This window comes from Panthera leo, chromosome E3, assembly GCF_018350215.1.
Source record: "Panthera leo isolate Ple1 chromosome E3, P.leo_Ple1_pat1.1, whole genome shotgun sequence".
In the NCBI taxonomy this organism is placed as follows: domain Eukaryota; kingdom Metazoa; phylum Chordata; class Mammalia; order Carnivora; family Felidae; genus Panthera; species Panthera leo.
Genome location: NC_056694.1, coordinates 6481451 through 6501257, shown reverse-complemented (window position 1 = coordinate 6501257; position 19807 = coordinate 6481451). Strand labels below are relative to the sequence as shown.

Here is a 19807-nt window from a genome sequence, read left to right as displayed (position 1 = left end):
AGAACATTTCTTCAGCTCACATGGACATTTTAAGTTTTAATCTCCTGGGGAAATCTTTCACTATACCCTCCCCATCAGCCATGGCTGATTATGTCTACCTCTGGGTCATACAAATGTACTGTGCATACATGCCAAAGTATTACATTCACCACCCTGTCCTGTAAGGATTTAAGTGTCTAACTCTCTTAGGAGCTTGAGGATAGAGACTATTCCTACTCAGTTTAATACCTATGGAGTCGAGCACGATGCCTTGGCATGTTGCAGGTAACTCTACAAACCTTTCTTGCATAAATACATTGATAGATGACTGTTTACCACTCATCGTATAGTTGGACCTTTTTCCTACAACTAAAGTTACAAAACTTTTTTCACAGACGATGTGTTTAAAAAATGACATTCAAGTTGTAAAATAAGAGTGTCATTTAGTTCTGTTAAGCTGAACGACTATAAGCTCCATCAGAACGGTACACACGCACCAGAGCGTCTCTGGAAGGGGCACGACGGCAAACCACCGAGATGGGTCTCACTCCTCCTGGGCGCCTAGAGAGGCTCCGGAAATGCCCGGGAGGGGTGGGGACCGCAGGGAGTCGGTGACGCACTTCCGGCAAGGTTTTATTCGTAGTTTTGGTCACCTGGCGCCGCGGGTCGTGGTTGGACTGACTGCGGGTAGGAGGAGTACCGGAGGGGGCCGGGCCGGATTGGGCCCCGCTTGAGACGGGACAGTGGGGACCCGCCGCTCTGGGAAGGTCCGATGAGTTCCGTGGCTTTTTGCAGGGTTTGCTGTCTTATCACTTGAAGGCAGAACTCCGGAAAAGTCAGCACGTGCTGGAGAAAGATGAGTTCGAGCTTGACCGCGAGTCAAGTCAGTGACGCCGAGGCAGGAGCCTGGATGGCAGCTGAGAAGTCTAGGGTCGCCGCGCCATCTCTGCGTGATGGACTTTTGATAGTGAAAGTGGAGGAAGACTCACCTGGAGGTCGGGAGTCGGACCTGCCCGCGGACTGTCAGGATTCCGAAAAGTCGCGGCAGCAGTTTAGGCGGTTCCGTTACCAGGAGGTGACTGGACCCGAAGAGGCGCTAAGCCGGCTCAGGGAACTTTGTCGCCGGTGGCTGAGGCCTGAGATGCATACGAAGGAGCAGATCTTGGAGCTGCTGGTGCTGGAGCAGTTCCTGAGCATCCTGCCCCAGGAGCTCCAGGCCTGGGTGCGGAAGCACTGCCCGCAGAGCGGGGAGAAAGCTGCGGCCGTGGTGCGCGCTTTTCAGAGAGCGCTTGATGGGGCCTCACCCCAGGTGAAGAGTGAAAGTGTTCTGGTGGTAGGGGTGTGAGGAATAGAGGTACACGGGATGCTAAGGGTTTCAGGCCTTTTTTCCTTGCTACATTTTTGAGCTTCAGGGTGTACATGAAACTTTCTTTCTGTAGTGACAAATAAATCTATCCAGGAAATGATCTTTGAGTTAATAGACTTCTGAGCACAAAACCAACGTGGGAGTATTGTTTACCCATTGTAAGACCGCCTCTTGTGTAACTAGATTGTTTGCGGAAGAAAGGTGTCAGGATGGAAAGTGGCTTCATGTCGTTAACTACTTAGCAATAACTGAGCACTTTGGGAGGTTCCCTTTTTGCTTTTTAACAGTTTGGCGACCCCCTCCTACAATTGATAATGGTACCTGGGAGAGTGGAGTGGGGCTGTAATGGAGGTAACTAATCATGCCTGTGTGATGAAACCTCCATAAAAATCCCAATAGTGTGAGATTCAGACAGCTTCCAATTGGTGAACACATCCATATACCTGGAAAGTGGCAAACTCCAACTCTACGGGACAAGCTCCTGTACTCAGGACCCTCCCAGACCTCATTGTGTGTCTCTCCATTTTGCTGTTTACTGTATCCTTTATCATATCTTTTTGTAATAAACTGGTAAACCTAAGTGTTTCCATCAGTACTGTGAGCTGTTCAAGCAAAGAATTTAATTGGTAGGGGGAGGTCATGGGAACCTTTGATTTGTGGCCAAGTCGGACAGAAATTGTGGGTAACCTGGAGACCTACTACTTGAGGTTGGCTTCCAAAGTTGGGAGGGGTGAGTGGTCTTGTGGGACCAAGCCCTTTACCTGTGGGATCTGACTGTATCCAGGTAGATAGTGTCAGAATGGAGTTACACTTGAAGACACCTAGCTGGTATCACAGAATTATTTGATGTGTGGAAAACCCCTATATGTGGTGTCAGAAGTGAAGACGTATTGTAGTGGAAGTATTCAGAGTATTGACAGTAGAAGAGGCACAGAAGTGTGATTTTTTTTTTTTTTTCCTTTACCAGGAAGCAGAGGAGAGGCTCAGTTAAAAAACAAATGTTATTATACTCAGATTTAGAAATAGGAGGCACAGCACAACACTCAGGACTTCCTGGGAAGGACACCAGGGGTGGTCAGGAGGCAGAAGACTGGAGCAAGGGGAAGGTTTAGGCCAGCGCCTCTACTGAGGTTTCCCAAGGAAACACACAGGGCAGGGGGATCTGTTTAAGATTGGTTGGTCTGGATAATTTCAGCATGCTCTAACCTATAGGGCTGGTCCCTAGTTGCCCTGAAACCTGGCCCTAGGATGATTAAGGCAGAGTAATGTGGCATCCTGGAGTGTATATGCCACGTAGAGGAGGTATTGCTTGAGATAAGCAGTCTTGGCTGAGCCCTTTGCTCTAAGAATTGGCTAGCCCTGGGAGGGTCAGTCTCCCTAGCCAGATTTTTAACATACAGAAAAATTTTAAATGTATTTCCCTTTCCTGTCATTTAGTGAGAGATCCTTGAAGTCAATTTGTGACCCATCACTAGACAAACATGTTCGCACACCAATGTTAGAACCCTCCCTTTCTAAGAACTGTGGCTTTACCTTCTGTGAATGGTCAACTTGCATTTAAATAAGTTATCTCAAAATGTCGTCTTGCCAGATAATTATCTTACTGTGCAATGTTCAAGGGAAGGGAAAGTAGATTTTACTGAGCATCCGCTGTCAGGGAGGTACCTTCATCTTCTTAAATTTATGTCCATTTCACGCATGAGGTAACCGTATCTCACAGCCAGCACTGGAATTTGGCACTTTCTGGTTACCTGTACATTTTTAATCTGTATCCGATTTCCATTTTGATAAATCACAGTGATATAACTCAAATGAAGATTTTGCTCTTACCCCAAATTAGTGTGGATAGTCCACGGAAAGAAAGGCTTTTCAGGATTGCAAGAGAATTTCAGCCTCTGTCTTTGTTACTCCGAAACTCCAGTTAGTACAACACTCACTGGAACAGACTCGACAGCCATGGTTATTGCTTGATTCCCAGGGAGTTTCCTGCTCAGGGTTTGCAGACTCCTCCGGAGTCTGGCCTCATCCTGAGATTAACAGTCACTTATGCTGTCCTGGGACAGCAGGTGCTGAGTGGAGGTCTCGTGTTGTTTCAGGAGTTGGTGAAGATTGAGAATGTGGCTGTGTCTCTAAACTGTGAGGAGTGGGAGCCTCTGGACCCAGCTCCGAGGGAGTTCTGCTGGGAGAGCGCACAGGAGGATCATAGGACCTCGGTCTCACTGGTCTCGCCGAGTAAGTGCTGGCTTTGTTTCTAGCTGTGTGTGATCTCTCTCTGAGCCAGTCACACACCCATGTTGAGAGCCATGGAGTCTCTTTTGTGACCCCACTGGGACCTTGCTGTTCTGTATTGTTAGGTGAGAGATTCAGCTTTTTATTTTGGTTCATTTTAAATAAAATGCATACAGAAAAATACAAAAAATATAACAGGCACCTTATATCTACCACCCAGGTTTATCATATTTTAATATTTGGCCCTAATGGCTTCATTCTCTGCCCCCCCCCCCCCCGCTGAGAAAAAAATGTAACAACTGTAGATGAAACTCTGGATACCCTCCCTGAAGCTGTTCCCCTCACTCTTTCTTCAGAGGTAACCACTATCCTGATTGTGGTACTTATTTCCATGCATGTTTTATATTTTCTACATGTACACGTAGCTACATGTGCACATTATGTGTGTACTTTCTATATGCAAAAATGTGTATATAAACTGTATATGAACATAAATACATACACTTGTAAACATATATAGTATTTTTAAATGTTTTGATGCTGTATAAATTATATTGCTGTATGATTCTTTTGCACCTTGCCTTTCTTTTTTTTCCCCATTACATTTTTGGGATTTATCTATGTTGGCACATGTAGCTCTAGTCCACTCATTTTAACACTTATATCTTTCATTGTATGACTTGTCCAAAATTCATTTATCTACTGTCCTCCATCAGTGGACATCAAGGCTTCTAGTTTTTCACTGTTACAAATAGCATTGCCTCGAACATACTTGAATCCTTCTGTGTTCATATATAGGAACATACATAGGAACTATAGAGAATAGACTTAGGCGTGTTTGCCCATCTTACTGTTCAGAAGGAAGGAGTGCAACCAGTTTGTACTCCTACCAGAAATACATGAGAATTCTTCCTTCTCTACATCCTTACTGACATTTGGTGCCTGGCTGATGGCGTGATGTCGCAACACGGTAGCTCACGTGTTCCTTTTAAAATGTTACGTCATGCCTCTGCTCAGAACCTGCAGTGGCTCTCTATTTCATGCAAAGGAAAAGCCTGTGTTGCCTAATGTGACAAGGCCCCGTCACCCTGCACACCCCTCTCCTACGCTGCCCCTCGCTCATTGTGCTTCAGCCCCACTGACCTCGCTGTTCCTTGACCATGGCAGGCATCCCGCCTCCTGTTCTTCGCTCTATTTGATCCTTCCACCTGGAATATTCTTTATTTTATATATTTATTTATTTTTGAGAGAGAGAGACAGTGTGAGAGGGAAAGGAGCAGAGAGAGAGGGCTACAGAGGACCCAAAGTGGGCTCCACACGGTCAGTGCAGAGCTCGATGTGGGGCTTGAACCCACGAACTGTCAGATCATGACCTGAGCTGAAACCAAGAGTTGGACGTTTAACCAACTGAGCCACCCGAGCGCCCCTCTTCCTGGAACATTCTTCCTTCAGATCTCCACTAAGCAAACTCCTTGACTTGTCTCCAGTCTGTGCTCAGATCTCACTTTTCAGAGAGGCCTGACCTGACTATCATGTTCAATAGTGCAGTTTGCCTTTCCACTGTCCCCTCCTCCCACACTACCGTCCCATCCCTTACCTTCCTCAACTTGGTCCACAGCATTCATCACCCTCTGACGTCCTATAGAATTTACTTTCTGTTTATCTATTGTCTGACCACCTCTTCTAGAATGTAAACTCCACAAGGGGAGGGGTTTTTGTTTGGTTCTAATATATCCCAAGCAGTTGGAACAGATAGTGCTTGGCAGGTACTCAATAAATACTAGTTGGGTTAATGAATGAATAGTATCTTGTTGTTTGTTTGTTTGTTTGAATTTTTTTTTAACGTTTATTTGTTTTTGAGACAGAGAGAGACAGAGCATGAACGGGGGAGGGTCAGAGAGAGGGAGACACAGAATCCGAAACAGGCTCCAGGCTCTGAGCTGTCAGCACAGAGCCCGATGCGGGGCTCGAACTCACAGACTGCGAGATCGTGACCTGAGCCGAAGTCGGCCGCTTAACCGACTGAGCCACCCAGGCGCCCCAGTATCTTGTTGTTTTAACTTACATTTCCCTGATTGGTTCTGGGTTAAATCTTTTCAGGTTGTTTTTTTTTTTTTTTTTTGGGTGGGGGAGGCATTCTGTGAATTGTCTGTATCCTATCTCCCTTCCTTTCCTCCATTTTTTTTATTGCTTCGTGGCAGTTCTTTATATTTTCTGTATTAACTCTTTGTTATTTTACTATAAAGTAAGCTAGAAAAGGGGCGCCTGGGTGGCTCAGTCGGTTAAGCGTCCGACTTCGGCTCAGGTCATGATCTCGCAGTCCGTGGGTTCAAGCCCCGCGTCAGGCTCTGTGCTGATCGCTGAGAGCCTGGAGCCTGTTTCAGATTCTGTGTCTCCCTCTCTCTCTGACCCTCCCCCGTTCATGCTCTGTCTCTCTCTGTTTCAAAAATAAAATAAAACGTTAAAAAAAAATTTTTTTTTAAATAATAAAGTAAGCTAGAAAAAAGAAAATGTTATTAAGAAAATTGTAAGGAAGGGAAAATACTTTTACAGTGCTGGACCAACTTTACCAAAAAATTCTGCGCATGACTGGGCCTTCACAGGTCAAACCCTTGTTCAAGTGTCCACTATAGTCAGGTTTTTTGATCTTTTACTTATGGTTTGTGTTTTTCCAATCTTTGGAAAATACAAGGCCCTTCTCAATCTTGATTCCATCTTTGCAGAGGCAACTTTAATATCTTTTTTGTGTTTTTCACTGGTATTTATTTTCATGTTTCTAAATAGGATGCTTATTCTGCTAATTTTCCCCCGATTTCAGGTATTACCTCTTGACTATCTCCTGAGGGAGACAGGACCATGCACACATTTAACAGTCTGTAATTCTCTCATTATAGTTAAATCAGTTCTTTTGCATATTGGTACAATATTTCAATATCCTACCCATGTAAATACTACCTGTAACCTGTATGATTATATGTCTTTTATTTTACAACTTCTAATTTTCTCTGGAATTAATAATGCCTCATTTTGCATGTGCTGCTTTTCTACCTATTGAACACCAGTCTACCCACAGTCTCCCTGTTAGAAATGTAAAACTGTATGTTCAAATGTATCAGGTATGCTATCAGTTTCATAGTCCCCTTGGAGGAAGCCTCCAGAAACTTCTGCTCCAGTGTGAGTGGGCTTCCCTCCAGGCCTGCCACATGGCTATCGTCCTAAGAACCTTCTTTGACTATCACTCTGGAATTCGTTTTCTCTTTCCTGGACCCCACACCATTCTCTTCCTAGGTTTACCCCCTTCGATTTGATGGAGAACATCTTCCAGTATCTTCCAGAGAACATATTCTTGGGAGCTTAATTTTTTGAAAGTTTGCCTGAAAATGTCTGAAAATGTCTCTATTCCTCTCCTACATCCAGATCATGGGATGGCCGGATTCCCCATTAGAAATGATTTTACCATTGAATTTTGAAGACTGAATTTTCTAGTTAGCTTGCCATGTTGCTACTGAGAAATTGGATGCCATTGTGATATTTTATCCTTGGTGTGTGATGTTTGTTCGAAAGCCTTTAGACTCTCTTCTTTATTCCTGCTAGTATGAAGTTTCAGAATGGGTGCAGCTTAGTGTGAAGGAGGCTTTGTTTTTTGTTTTTTGTTTTTGTTTTTTTTGTATTCATTGTTGAGTAGTAGGTGGGTCCTTGTAACATAGACACCCACACTTTGAATTCCGAGAAATTAAAAAAAAATTTTTTTTTTAATGTTTATTGATTTTTGAGAGTGAGAGAGACAGAGCATGAGTGGAGGAGGGGCAGAGAGAGAGGGAGACACAGAATCCGAAGCAGGCTCCAGGCTCTGAGCTGTCAACACAAAGCCCAACCCTGGGCTTGAACCCACAAACCTCAAGATCATGACCTGAGCCAGAGTCAGACGCTTAATCGACTGAGCCACCCAGGTGCCCAAGAAATTTTTTATGGTATTGTTTTATCTGTCTGTCTTTTGATCTATCTATTTTTATCTCATTATTTTTTTCCTGTTTTCTTTCTGGGATTTCTGTTCATTGGATGTTGGAACTCATGGACTGATCGCATCAGGTTCTTCTCTGCCGGTTCTCATTTCTTTATCTTTTGTTTCACATTCTGGGAGATCTCCTTAGCTTTGTTTTCCAGCTGTTAATACTGAAATATTTCTGCTCTCATTAATATTTTCAGGAGCCTTTTCTTGTTCTTTAAATATTCCTTTTCTTATAGCCTCCTTGTTTCCTGGATGCAATATCTTCTCTTATTTACCTGAGAATGTTAACTGTAGATCATTAGATTTTCTGTTTTACACATTGCATGTTTCCTCAGCACTTATATTCGAGGTTTTCCTGAAATGTTGGTAACTTTTCACTTTCCATTTGTTTTTGTTTTTGTTTTTGTTTTTGTTTTTTTAATTTTTTTTTAACGTTTACTTATTTTTGAGACAGAGAGAGACAGAGCATGAACAGGGGAGGGTCAGAGAGAGGGAGACACAGAATCTGAAACAGGCTCCAGGCTCTGAGCTGTCAGCACAGAGCCCGACGCGGGGCTCTAACTCACAGACCGCGAGATCATGACCTGAGCCGAAGTCGGATGCTTAACCGACTGAGCCACCCAGGCGCCCCTTCACTTTCCATTTGTATGTAATAGTCAAACATAAGCATTCTGACTGAAAACTTTGTATTGGGGTAGGATTGTGACCTGGTGCCTTTTATTCCCCTGACTTACTCATTCCATAACTGGAAGCCCGTACCTCCCATTTTGCCCAACCTTTTTCCCCCTCCCCTCTGGCAACCATCAGTTTGTTCTCTGTATTTATAGATCTGATTCTACTTTTTGTATATTCTTTTTTTTTTTTTTTTAGATTCTACATATTAGTGGAATCATATGGTGTTTGTCTTTCTCAGTCTGACCTATTTATTTATTTGTTTTTAATTTGTTAAGTTTGTTTTTTAAAGTAGGCCCTACGCCCAACATGGGGCTTAAACTCACAACCTTGAGATCAGGAGTCACATGCCTACCATGAGCCAGCAGGCACCCCATGACTTATTTAGCATAATACCTTTTAGGGCCATCTGTGTTGTTTTATCCTTTTTTATTACTACATAATATTCCATCATGTATATATTATCACATTTTCTTTATTCATCTACTGATGGACCTTTAGGTTACTTCCATAGTTTGACTATTGTAAACAATGCTGCAATAAATGTAGGAGTGCATATATCTTTTTGAATTAGTGTTTTCATTTTCTTTGGGTAAATACTTGATAGTGGAAATATTGGATCATATGGTATTTCTCTTTTTAGTTTTTTGAGGAACCTCAATACTGTTTTCCATAGTGGCAGCACGAATTTACATTACATTCCCACCAACAGTGCATGAGAATTCCTTTTTCTCCACATCCTCACCAACACTTGTTATTTCTTGTCATACTGATTTTAGCCATTCTAACCAGTATAAGGCGATATCTCCTTGTGGTTTTGATTTGCATTTCTCTGATGATTAGTGATGTTAAGCATCTTTTCATGTGTCTGTTGGCCATCTCTATGTCTTCTTTGGAAAGATGTCTTCAAGTACTCTGCCCATTTTTTTTTAATGTTTATTTATTTTTGAGAGAGAGAGAGAGCATGAGTGGGGGAGGGACAGAGAGAGAGAGACACAGAATCTGAAACAGGCTCCAGGCTCTGAGCTGTCTGCATAGAGCCCGATGTGGGGCTCGAACCCATGAACCATGAGATCATGACCTGAGCCGAAGTTGGATACTTAACCGACTGAGCTACCCAGGTGCCTCTAGGTCCTCTGTCTATTTTTTTTTTTTTTTTTTGAATATGAAATTTATTGTCAAATTGGTTTCCATACAACACCCAGTGCTCATCCCAACAGGTGCCCTCCTCAATACCCATCACCCATCCTCCCTTCCCTCCCACCCCCCATCAACCCTCAGTTTGTTCTCAGTCTTTAAGAGTCTCTTATGCTTTGGCTCCCTCCCTCTCTAACCTTTTTTTTTCCTTCCCCTCCCCCATGGTCTTCTGTTAAGTTTCTCAGGATGCACATAAGAGTGAAAACATGGTATCTGTCTTTCTCTGTATGACTTGTTTCACTTAGCATAATACTCTCCAGTTCCATCCACATTGCTACAAAAGGCCATATTTCATTCTTTCTCATTCCCACATAGTATTCCATTGTGAATATAAACCACATTAGAGAAATACAAATCAAAACCACACTGAGATATCACCTCACGCCTGTCAGTGGCCAAAATGAACAAATCAGGAGACCATAGATGCTGGCGAGGATGTGGAGAAACGGGAACCCTCTTGCACTGTTAGTGGGAATGCAAACTGGTGCAGCCGCTCTGGAAAAGTGTGGAGGTTCCTCAAAAAATTAAACATAGATCCTCTGTCTATTTTTAAATTGGATTGTTTATTTTGGTGTTGAGTTGTCTAAGTTCTTTATATATTTTGAATATTAATCCCTTATCAGATATATCATTTGCAAATATCTTCTCTTATTAAGTAGGTTGTCTTTTTGTGTTGTTAATGGTTTCCTTTGCTATGCAGAAGCTTTTTTTTTTTTTTTTTTAAGATTTTATTTTTGGGGTGCCTGGGTGGCTCAATTGGTTAAGCGTCCAACTTCAGCTCAGGTTATGATCTCGAGAGCCAGCTCAGAGCCTGGAGCCTGCTTCAGATTCTGTGTCTCCCTCTCTATTTGCCCCTCCCCTGCTCGCACTCTGTCTCTGTCTCTCTCAGAAATAAATAAAACATTTCAAATATTTTTTTAATTAAAAACAAAATATTTTATTTTTAGCTAGACTCTACACCCATCATGGGGCTCGAACCCACAACCCTGAGATCAAGAGTCACACGCTCCGCCAACTGAGCCAGCCACATGCCCCCTGCAAAAGTTTTTTTTATTTTGATGTAGTCCCAATATCTTATTTTTGCTTTTGTTTCTTTTGCCTTAGGAGACATATGTAGAAAATAGCTGACGTCAGAGAAATTACTGCCTATGCTCTCTTCTAGTTTTATGGTTTCGGGTCTCACATTTAGGTTTCTAATCCATTTTCAGTTTATTTTTGTGTATGGTGTTAGAAAGTGATGTGGTTTCATTCTTTTACATGTAGCTATCCAATTTTTCCAATATAGTTTATTGAAAAGACTGTGTTTTCCCCATTGTATGTTCTTGCCTCCTTTGTCATTGATTGACCATATAACTGTGGGCTTATTTCTGGGCTGTCTATTCTGTTACATTGATCTGTGTCTATTTTTATTCCTGTACCATACTGTTTTGATTACTACAGATTTGTAGTATATCTTTTTTTCTTTTTAAAATTTTATTTTTAAGTGATCTTTGCACCCAGTGTGGGACTTGAACTTAATAGCCCCAAGATTAAGAGTTGCATGCTCCACCAACTGAGCCTGCCAGGCATCCCTGTAGTATATCTTGAAACTGGTATTGTGATACCTCTGGCTTTGTTCTTTCTCAGGATTGCCTTGGCTATCAGGTGCTGTTTGGGGGAATTTCCATATGTCAGGCCTGGGCTTGCAAATTTTACCATAGAGAGATTTATTCAACAAATATTTTTATTGAGTGTCTGCAATAAGCCAGATGCTGTTCTTTTTTTTCTTTTAATGTTTATTCATTTTTGAGAGAGGGAGAGCATGAGTGGGGGAAGGGTAAAGAGAGGGGAGGACAGAGGATCTGAAGAAGGCTTTCTGCTGACAGCACAGAACCCGATGCAGGGCTCAAACTCACGAACTGAGAGATCATGACCTGAGCTGAAGTCAGACGCTTAACTGACTGAGCCACCCAGGCACCCCAGCCAGGTGCTATTCTAAGTGCTGGGGACGCATTAGGGAACAAAACCTATGAATCCCCTGTCACAAAAATCCCCGCCCTTTCTTGGAGCTCATGGTTTGGGACGTGAGCAGAGAACAGCACTGAGGTTCTACCAATTGTGTGTCTGTTTTCACTTGATTCTCCTGATGTGAAAGTGGTCCCTGTCGCCTGTTCTCAGCTGTACCTGGTGTCCCCAGTCCAGAATTTATGTGGTTCAGTCTCCCTGGGGAGTAAACTGCAAAAATTCTGGATTTGGGGTGGAATCTGGTGGCTTAACTGCTCCTTTATATAGAGACTTGTAGTCAGTCCTAGATTTGTCTCCCACCCAGACCCCACTTCCAGACTTTGGAGGCATGGGGTGTGTCTGTTACTATAACCTATCACATGAATACAATTTCTCTTGTTAAACCATCCTCCATTCATGGGGTACAGGCTGTCGTGCCCTTCTTGACACCCCTTCCTGATATTGTGTCTTCTGCAACGGTGGAGTGGGGCAGGGGGAAAGAGATGGGTGTGTGAGTATAGGCACAAGTGTAAAAGGAAAGAATGGGGTTTGTACAGGTAAATATGAGTACATTTGGCAGGTTAATTAAAATCATTTAACTTGAAGGGCTCCTGGGTGGCTCAGTTGGTTAAGGGTCTGGCTTCGGCTCAGGTCATGATCTCGCGGTCTGTGAGTTCGAGCCCCACGTCAGGCTTTCTGCGGACAGCTCAGAGCCTGGAGCCTGTTTCAGATTCTGTGTCTCCCTCTCTCTCTGCCCCTCCCTGCTCTCGCTCTGTTTTTCTCCTTCTCTCAAAAATAAATAAACATTACAATTAAAAAAAATAAAATCAGGGGCGCCTGGGTGGCTCAGTCGGTTGAGCGTCCGACTTCGGCTCAGGTCACGATCTCGCGGTCCGTGAGTTCGAGCCCCGCGTCGGCTCTGGGCTGATGGCTCAGAGCCTGGAGCCTGCTTCCTATTCTGTGTCTCCCTCTCTCTCTGCCCCTCCCCCATTCATGCTCTGTCTCTCTCTGTCTCGAGAATAAATAAATGTTAAAAAAAATAATAAAAAATAAATAAAAAAAATAAAATCATTTATCTTGAGGAGTGGTTCATTGAGAATGTTAAAAAGGTTTGGGAGGGTGCTTATTTTTTTGCAGGCACTTGCTTATTTTACTCTTGCACCAGCATGAAATGTCACCCTTTTTTCTTTCTTTTTTTTTTAAATTGTATTTAAATCCAAGTTCTTTAACATATAGCGTAATAACAGTTTCAGGAGTCGAATTTAGTGATTCATCCCTTACATATGACACCCAGTGCTCATCATAACAAGTGCCCTCCCCCCATTTAGCCCATCCCCCATTTAGCCCATCCCCCCACCCACCTCCCCTCCAGCTACCCTCAGTTTGCTACCTATTTAAGAGTCTCTTTGAACATGTGGAGAAACGGGAACCCTCTTGCACTGTTGGTGGGAATGCAAACTGGTGCAGCCGCTCTGGAAAACAGTGTGGAGGTTCCTCAAAAAATTAAAAATAGATCTACCCTATGACCCAGCAATAGCACTGCTAGGAATTTACCCAAGGGATACAGGGGTGCTGATGCATAGGGGCACTGATACTCCAATGTTTATAGCAGCACTTTCAACAATAGCCAAATTATGGAAAGAGTCTAAATGTCCATCAACTGACGAATGGATAAAGAAGATGTGGTTTATATATACAATGGAATACTACTTGGCAACAAGAAAGAATGAAATCTGGCCATTTGTAGCAACATGGCTGGAACTGGAGAGTGTTATGCTAAGTGAAATAAGTCAGGCAGAGAAGGACAGATACTCTCATGTTTTCACTCATATGTGGATCCTGAGAAACTTAACAGAAAACTAGGGGGGAGGGGAAGGGGGAAAAAATTACAGAGAGGGAAGGAGGCAAACCATAGAAGACTCTTAAATACTGAGAACAAACTGACGATTGATGGGGGTGGGGGGAGGGGAAAGTGGGTGATGGGCATAGAGGAGGGCACCTGTTGGGATGAGCACTGGGTGTTGTATGGAAACCAATGTGACAATAAATTATATATATAAAAAGAGTCTCTTACGGTTTGCCTCCTTTTTATTTTTGAATGTTTCAGGTTTGGAAACCAGAACTGAGAACAAAGACTTTATTCCAAAACAAGAAATTTTAGAAGAAGTAGAGCCTCAGGGGCAGCTACAAGAAGGGTCCCACAGGAAGGCTCCCCCTGGATGTAGTGATACTGGTGAGATAGGGGTAGAAAAGCAGTCAAGAAATCCCTCATCATTGAAACTGGAAAATTCTCCTGAAGAGGAAGGACTCCCCAGCACCGCAGATCTCAAGAATGGTCCCACGGAGGAGGGAGACTTCAGACATGACCAACTTGGGAACAGGGCCAGAAGTTCAAACTCTGTTCTTTGTCAGCACGTGCAGGCCACAGGGAGGCCCGTCGACCACAATGACCTGGGGGACAGTTGTACACAGAGTTCAGAGCCGGTAAAGCATCACACAGTGAAACCTCCCCGCTCCGTTGACAGTGAGGAACAGCTCCACAGTGCAGACCTCTTTAAGACCCAGCGACAGTTCCGTGAAGAAAGGCCATATAAATGCGGGAACTGTGAGAAGAGTTTCAAACAGCGTTCTGATCTTTTTAAACACCAGAGAATCCACACGGGGGAGAAACCCTACCAATGCCAGGAGTGCGGGAAGCGCTTCAGTCAGAGTGCTGCCCTGATCAAACACCAGAGGACACACACGGGCGAAAAGCCCTACACCTGCCCTAAGTGTGGGGACAGCTTCCGGCAGAGCTCCCATCTCACCCGGCACCAGAGGATCCACATAGGAGAGAAACACTTCGAGTGTCACGAATGCGGGGAGACCTGCCGTATTTCCAACCGTTTTAGACATCAGAGAATTCACAAAGGGGAGAGACCCTACGCGTGTGAGGAGTGCGAGAAGAGCTTCAAACGGTGCTCAGACCTCTCTAAACACCAGAGGATCCACACTGGGGAGAAGCCGTACGGGTGTTCTGTGTGTGGGAAACGCTTCAGCCAGAGTGCAACCCTCATTACGCACCAGAGGACTCACACTGGAGAAAAACCTTACAAATGTCTTGAATGCGGGGAAAGCTTTAGACAGAGTCCACACCTTATCCGACACCAAAGGATCCATAGAAATAAAGTCCCACCATTTTGACATGGCTGCTGCTTGGGCTGTTTTGGTGTGTGTGTGTGTGTGTGTGTTTTCTGTTGTCCAGAAACGACATTCTTTGGCATTTGGAATATGTCAGTCATTTGTGGATCGTATTTCCACGGGCATCACACCCAAGATAGATCAGTCGGTAGGTCTCAGTACCTACTCTGAACATCACTGTGAAGCAGGAATGTGTAAGCGGGGAGCCCTTCCAAAGGATGAGGGGGTCCCATGGAAGGGCCTCCCGACGACATCAAGGGCTCACTTGTAACAGTTCTGTCCTGGTCTCTTCTCTTTTCTTACCTCTGCTTTCAGACCAAATCTTGCCCACTCCACTCACTGCCCTGAGAAATATTTGTGTCACTTAGAATTGTCTTTCTGCTTTGATGGTAGACAGGATTTCAAATACATGATGATCCAAAACACCGTGTAAAGTTTGGTACATACAAGACACACTCTATATTTTTTGCTTTTTTAAAAATGAACTTTGCAGAGTTTCTCTTTCTTCCCCATTCTAGGGGTTCCATTTTATAAGTCTTGTTGATTTCTTTTCAAAAGAGAGGCAAAGGGAAACACCACCCAAATACACCTACAAATTCCCATCATTGTATCCTTTTCTAAGCTTATTAAATTAAGGGCACTTTATTTGAGAACTTTTGGTTTTTGATGAAAGTCCTCATTAAACCTTTTGGTAAGCTTTGTGTAGGGGAGAGGGAGGGAGGCTCTTGTGATATCAAATAACCTAAAACATGTTTTTTCTGTCAAGGCTTCTTTCTTTTTTCTTTTCTTTCTTTCTTTCTTTCTTTCTTTCTTTCTTTCTTTCTTTCTTTCTTTCTTTTCTTTATATTTATGAGAAAGAGAAAGAGAGAGACGGAGAGGGAGAGGGGCAGAGAGAGAGGGAGACACAGAATCCGAAGAAGGCTCCAGGCTCTGAACTGTCAGCACAGAGCCAGAAGCAGGGCTCGAACTTGTGAACTGCAAGATCATGACCTGAGCCGAAGATCAGATGCTTAACCAACTGAGCCACCCAGCCACCCCTGTCAAGGCTTCCTAACGTATGGGACATAAGGAAGTGGTGTGGAGTGCATCCTTGGGGGTGTTCCAGAAGAGGACACCAAAGGCAGAAAGAAGCTCCTTCAGCTCTTGCTTGTTTTGTTAATGGGTATTCACTGACATGTAATACTCTATCATCCATAAAATGCATCCATAGACATTTTCCATTTGACTTCCAAGCAATCCTACTGAGGTAAGGTGGACAAGGTAAGCTACCTTGTCATTCCCAGGTAGAAAGGAAGTGGAGGCTCACAGTTGATGCTTTAGAACTTGGGTGATCTGACTGCTTGTCCAGTAACGTGAGTTTTTTCCTTTACATCAGTGACGGGCTCCCACCCCACCATGGCTTGCCGCTTCTCCCTGCCCCTCCTCCCCTCTGCCCAGTAGTAGTGGTGGAGGGCCAGTGGCGCATGCACACGCCTCAAGATAAGAAACACTAGCTCAGAAAGGGGGTTAAAACGATCATTATTTAACTTCCCAGCGCCGTCTTTCCACCCCTGTGCCTGGTGAGGGAAGGCTATGGGGTTTGCTTTTTTGCCCTTGTTGGGTTAAACTGTAGGAATGAAACTAAGCCTGAGCCTATCTTATCTTTCTACACACAAACATGTATTGCATGTAAGTTTTTTTTTTAACCTGGTTGGGGGTTTTTGTGTGTTTTTTAATTTATTTTTTATTTTTATTTTATTTTTTAAGTTTTATTTATTTAAGTCATCTCTACACCCAACATGGGGCTCGAACTCACAAGCCTGAGATCAAAAGTCACATGCTCTATTGACTGAACCAGCCAGGTGCCCCTGTGGTTTTTTGTTTGTTTGTTTGTTTTATTGTAATGTTTATTTTTGAGAGGGAGAGAGAGAGAGCATGAGCCAGGGAGTGGCAGAGAGGGAGACACAGAATCCAAAGCAGGCTGCAGGCTCTGAGCTGTCAGCACAGAGCCCAATGCGGGACTCAAACCCACGAACTATGAGTTCATGACCCAAGCCAAAGTCAGGTGCTTAACTGACTGAGCCACTCAGACACCTCCCCGCGGGTTTTTTTTTTTTTTTTAAATCGAGGGAATATAAGCATACTATTGGATATTTGGAAAAATAACAGGAAAAGAAATTACCCATAATCCTACAACCCTGATCACCTGTTATAGGCATTTTGTTGTATTTCCTTCTGTTTTTTTTTTCTCTGCATGCTTCTCATGTAATGAAAACCATAGTGTTTATATTTTACATCTTTTTAATATTATGTCTTAAGGGTTTTACGTGGTTTTCATAACCTTTATGTTTAATGGCTGCATCATTATCCATTGAGTAGATTTGACAATTGTGTCCCATTTTCCTTTTACTAGTCATTTCAGCCATTACTCCTTTTTGTTGTTGCAAGCAATGCTGTAGTGAATATCAGTGTAATTTTAACATAATTTGGATTGTTCATTATTTTTTTTAATTAATCAATTTATTTACTTATTTTTATTATTATTTTTTTTACAGAGGGATAGTCCAATGGGGGAGAGGAGCAGAGGGAGAGACAATCTTTTTGTTGTTGTTGTTGCTTTAATTATTTTTTATTTTACGCAAAATATGCATAATATTTTAGGATCCCATGCCATTTAACTGTTTTTAAGTTGAGAATCCTTTACACTTTGAACACCTCAAATGTAAGACTCAGGGAGGTCTTTCTGACAAAAAAAAAAAATCTCAAAAACTTCACTTAATTTGAATTTACATCTTTCTAATTGTCATTTTCCTAGGATGAAAAGAATCAACTGATGACAACAAATGTGTGGCTCAAACAGGTAACCGTCAGTCCAAGCATTATATCCACTAAACTAATTATTTCCAGTCTTTTCTATTTAGAAAGACTCCCATTTGAAAAATAATTATTTTCAGAGCATATTGAGTTCTTCAGTGAGATATCTGGGAATGGTTAGGAAGGGGCTATTACTTTTTGTTTTCTTTTTTTTTTTTTTTCTAATTTTTTTAAATTTACATCCAAGTTAGTTAGCATATAGTGCAACAATGATTTCAGGAGTAGATTCTTTAATGCCCCTTACCCATTTAGCCCATCCTCCCTCCCACAACCCCTCCAGTAACCCTCTGTTTGTTCCCCATATTTAAGTCTCTTATGTTTTTGTCCCCCTCCCTGTTTTTATTATTTTTGCTTCCCTTCCTTTGTGTTCATCTGTTTTGTCTCTTAAAGTCCTCGTATGAGTAAAGTCATATAATTTTTATCTTTCTCTGACTAATTTCACTTAGCACAATACCCTCCAGTTCCATCCACATAGTTGCAAATGGCAAGATTTCATTCTTTTTTGATTGCTGAGTAATACTCCTTTGTATATATAGACCACATCTTCTTTATCCATTCATCCATCAATGGACATTGGGGCTCTTCCCATCCTTTGGCTATTGTTGATAGTGCTGCTATAAACATCGGGGTGCATGTGTTCCTTCGAAACAGCACACCTGTATCCCTTGGATAAATACCTAGTAGTGCGATTGCTGGGTCGTAGGGTAGTTCTATTTTTAGCTTTTTGAGGAACCTCCACACTGTATACAGAGTGGCTGCACCAGTTTGCATTCCCAGAGAGAGAGAATCTTAAGCAGGCTCCATGCTGAGCGTGGAACCTTACACGGGGGCTTGATACCATGATGCTAGGATCTGGGATCAGGACCTGATCCAAAATCAAGTGTTGGACGCCTAACTGACTGGGCCACCCAGGCACCCCCTTGATTGTTCTTCAGAATCTAAGCCTAGATTCCCAAAAGTAGAATTTCTTGATCAGTGTGTGAGCTAATACACATTCCCCCAAAGCAAGTACCAAATTACATTCCTTTATGAGTCTTCTACTCGACCCTTGTCACCTTACCACATCTTAGTTTTGTTTTTTTTTTTTTTCCTAAATGTACAAAACCCAAAACTAAGTCATTTGCTTCTCAGAACTCCCTTGCTTGATCCTGGACGTGGTGGAATAGTAGCATGGCCAGGCAGGAGGGATGGCGAGAGGGCTGGCCTGGGTGTGTTCAGGGTCTGGTGTGTCAGGTGGAGAATGTCACTTATGAATGAGATTTCGTATCTAGCACTGGGGCTGAGAATGAGGGCGTGGACATGGTGTCTGTTTAGGCGGGCCATGAGCTGTATCACCCTGGTGTTGTTCTCCCCAAGCCTATCAAGGTTATTTGCCCAGGGTCACAGAGCTAGTAAGCAATAGAGTAGTAGTGATAGCCTGATTCCAGTGTTCTTTTTACTGGAGGAACGCCACAGACTTTTTTTTTTTTTTTTTTTTTTTTTTTTTTTTGAGAGAGAGAGAGGGAAGGTGTGTAAGCAGGGAAGGGGCAGAGGGAGAGGGAGAGAAAAATCTTAAGCGTGGAGCCCAACATGGGGCTCGAGCCCACAACTTTGGGATCATGACCTGAGACAAATTCAAGAGTCCAGTGCTTAACTGACTGAGCCACCCAGGCACCCCAGGAACACCACAGACTTAGAGCTGACTGTCCTCTCTGTACTTTTAGCTTTCCCTCCGTTCTTCCCTTCTTCTACCCTCTCGACACATTGACTGTTGCTTACATACTACTTGAATTTTCCATATATTTCCACATATATGCATGCCTTTGTTCAAGATTCTTTTAATCCCAGATCCCTTTTCTCAGACCCTAGCCCACCAGATTAACAATGGAAAAGTCGACCCTTGTAAAGCAATTTTAAAATGTCACTTCTCAATTATCCTACCCCGAAATATTTCCTTTACTAAACTACCATTATCTGTAGGCTTTGTCACTTACCATGCAAACTATTATAGCCAGTAAGTTAACGTGAATACGCCATCTCTGATCCCTAGATTATAAAGGGTGAGTGGATTAGCTCTCGTGCCAAAACAAAAGACCACAGACTAGGTGGCTTAAATAACACATTTATTTTCACACAGTTCTAGAGGCAGGACATCCAAGGTTAAGGTGCCCTCAGGGTTGGTTTCTGTTGATGCCCCTTCCTAATGTAGACAGCCTCCTTCTCACTATGTCCTCACATGGCCTTTCCTCTGTGCAGTGGATGGAGAGGCCTCTAGTATCTCTTCCTCTTAAAAGGACACCGGTCTTTTCACTAAACGCCCCACACTTAGCACCTCATTTAACCTCAATTACCTCTTTAAA

The 19807-nt window shown here is 43.0% G+C and overlaps 1 protein-coding gene and 1 long non-coding RNA gene across 2 annotated transcripts in view; both read left to right on the top strand.

Moving 5' to 3' along the window:
• The first annotated feature begins 630 nt into the window (after positions 1 to 630).
• ZNF394 (zinc finger protein 394) lies at positions 631 to 15375 on the top strand. Its single transcript, XM_042922663.1, has 3 exons — positions 631 to 1288; positions 3442 to 3577; positions 13543 to 15375. The coding sequence occupies exons 1-3, from the start codon at positions 836 to 838 to the stop codon at positions 14616 to 14618; spliced, it is 1665 nt and encodes a 554-aa protein (XP_042778597.1). The 5' UTR covers positions 631 to 835; the 3' UTR covers positions 14619 to 15375.
• A 207-nt stretch (positions 15376 to 15582) lies between these two features.
• The window catches only part of LOC122209559, an 8099-nt gene continuing 3874 nt past the window's right edge, over positions 15583 to 19807 (top strand). The window contains exons 1-2 of the long non-coding RNA XR_006197660.1: positions 15583 to 15861; positions 17410 to 17454. This is a non-coding gene — a long non-coding RNA (uncharacterized LOC122209559). The remainder of the gene's footprint in view (positions 15862 to 17409; positions 17455 to 19807) is intronic.

What these genes read in the sequence shown, in the direction of transcription:
- ZNF394 (XM_042922663.1), top strand. Translation starts at nt 836, where the DNA reads ATGAGTTCGAGCTTGACCGCGAGTCAAGTCAGTGACGCCGAGGCAGGA. An exon ending in TTGATGGGGCCTCACCCCAG is followed by an intron (nt 1,289 to 3,441) that starts GTGAAGAGTGAA and finishes GTGTTGTTTCAG; the next exon opens with GAGTTGGTGAAGATTGAGAA. An exon ending in GGTCTCACTGGTCTCGCCGA is followed by an intron (nt 3,578 to 13,542) that starts GTAAGTGCTGGC and finishes TGAATGTTTCAG; the next exon opens with GTTTGGAAACCAGAACTGAG.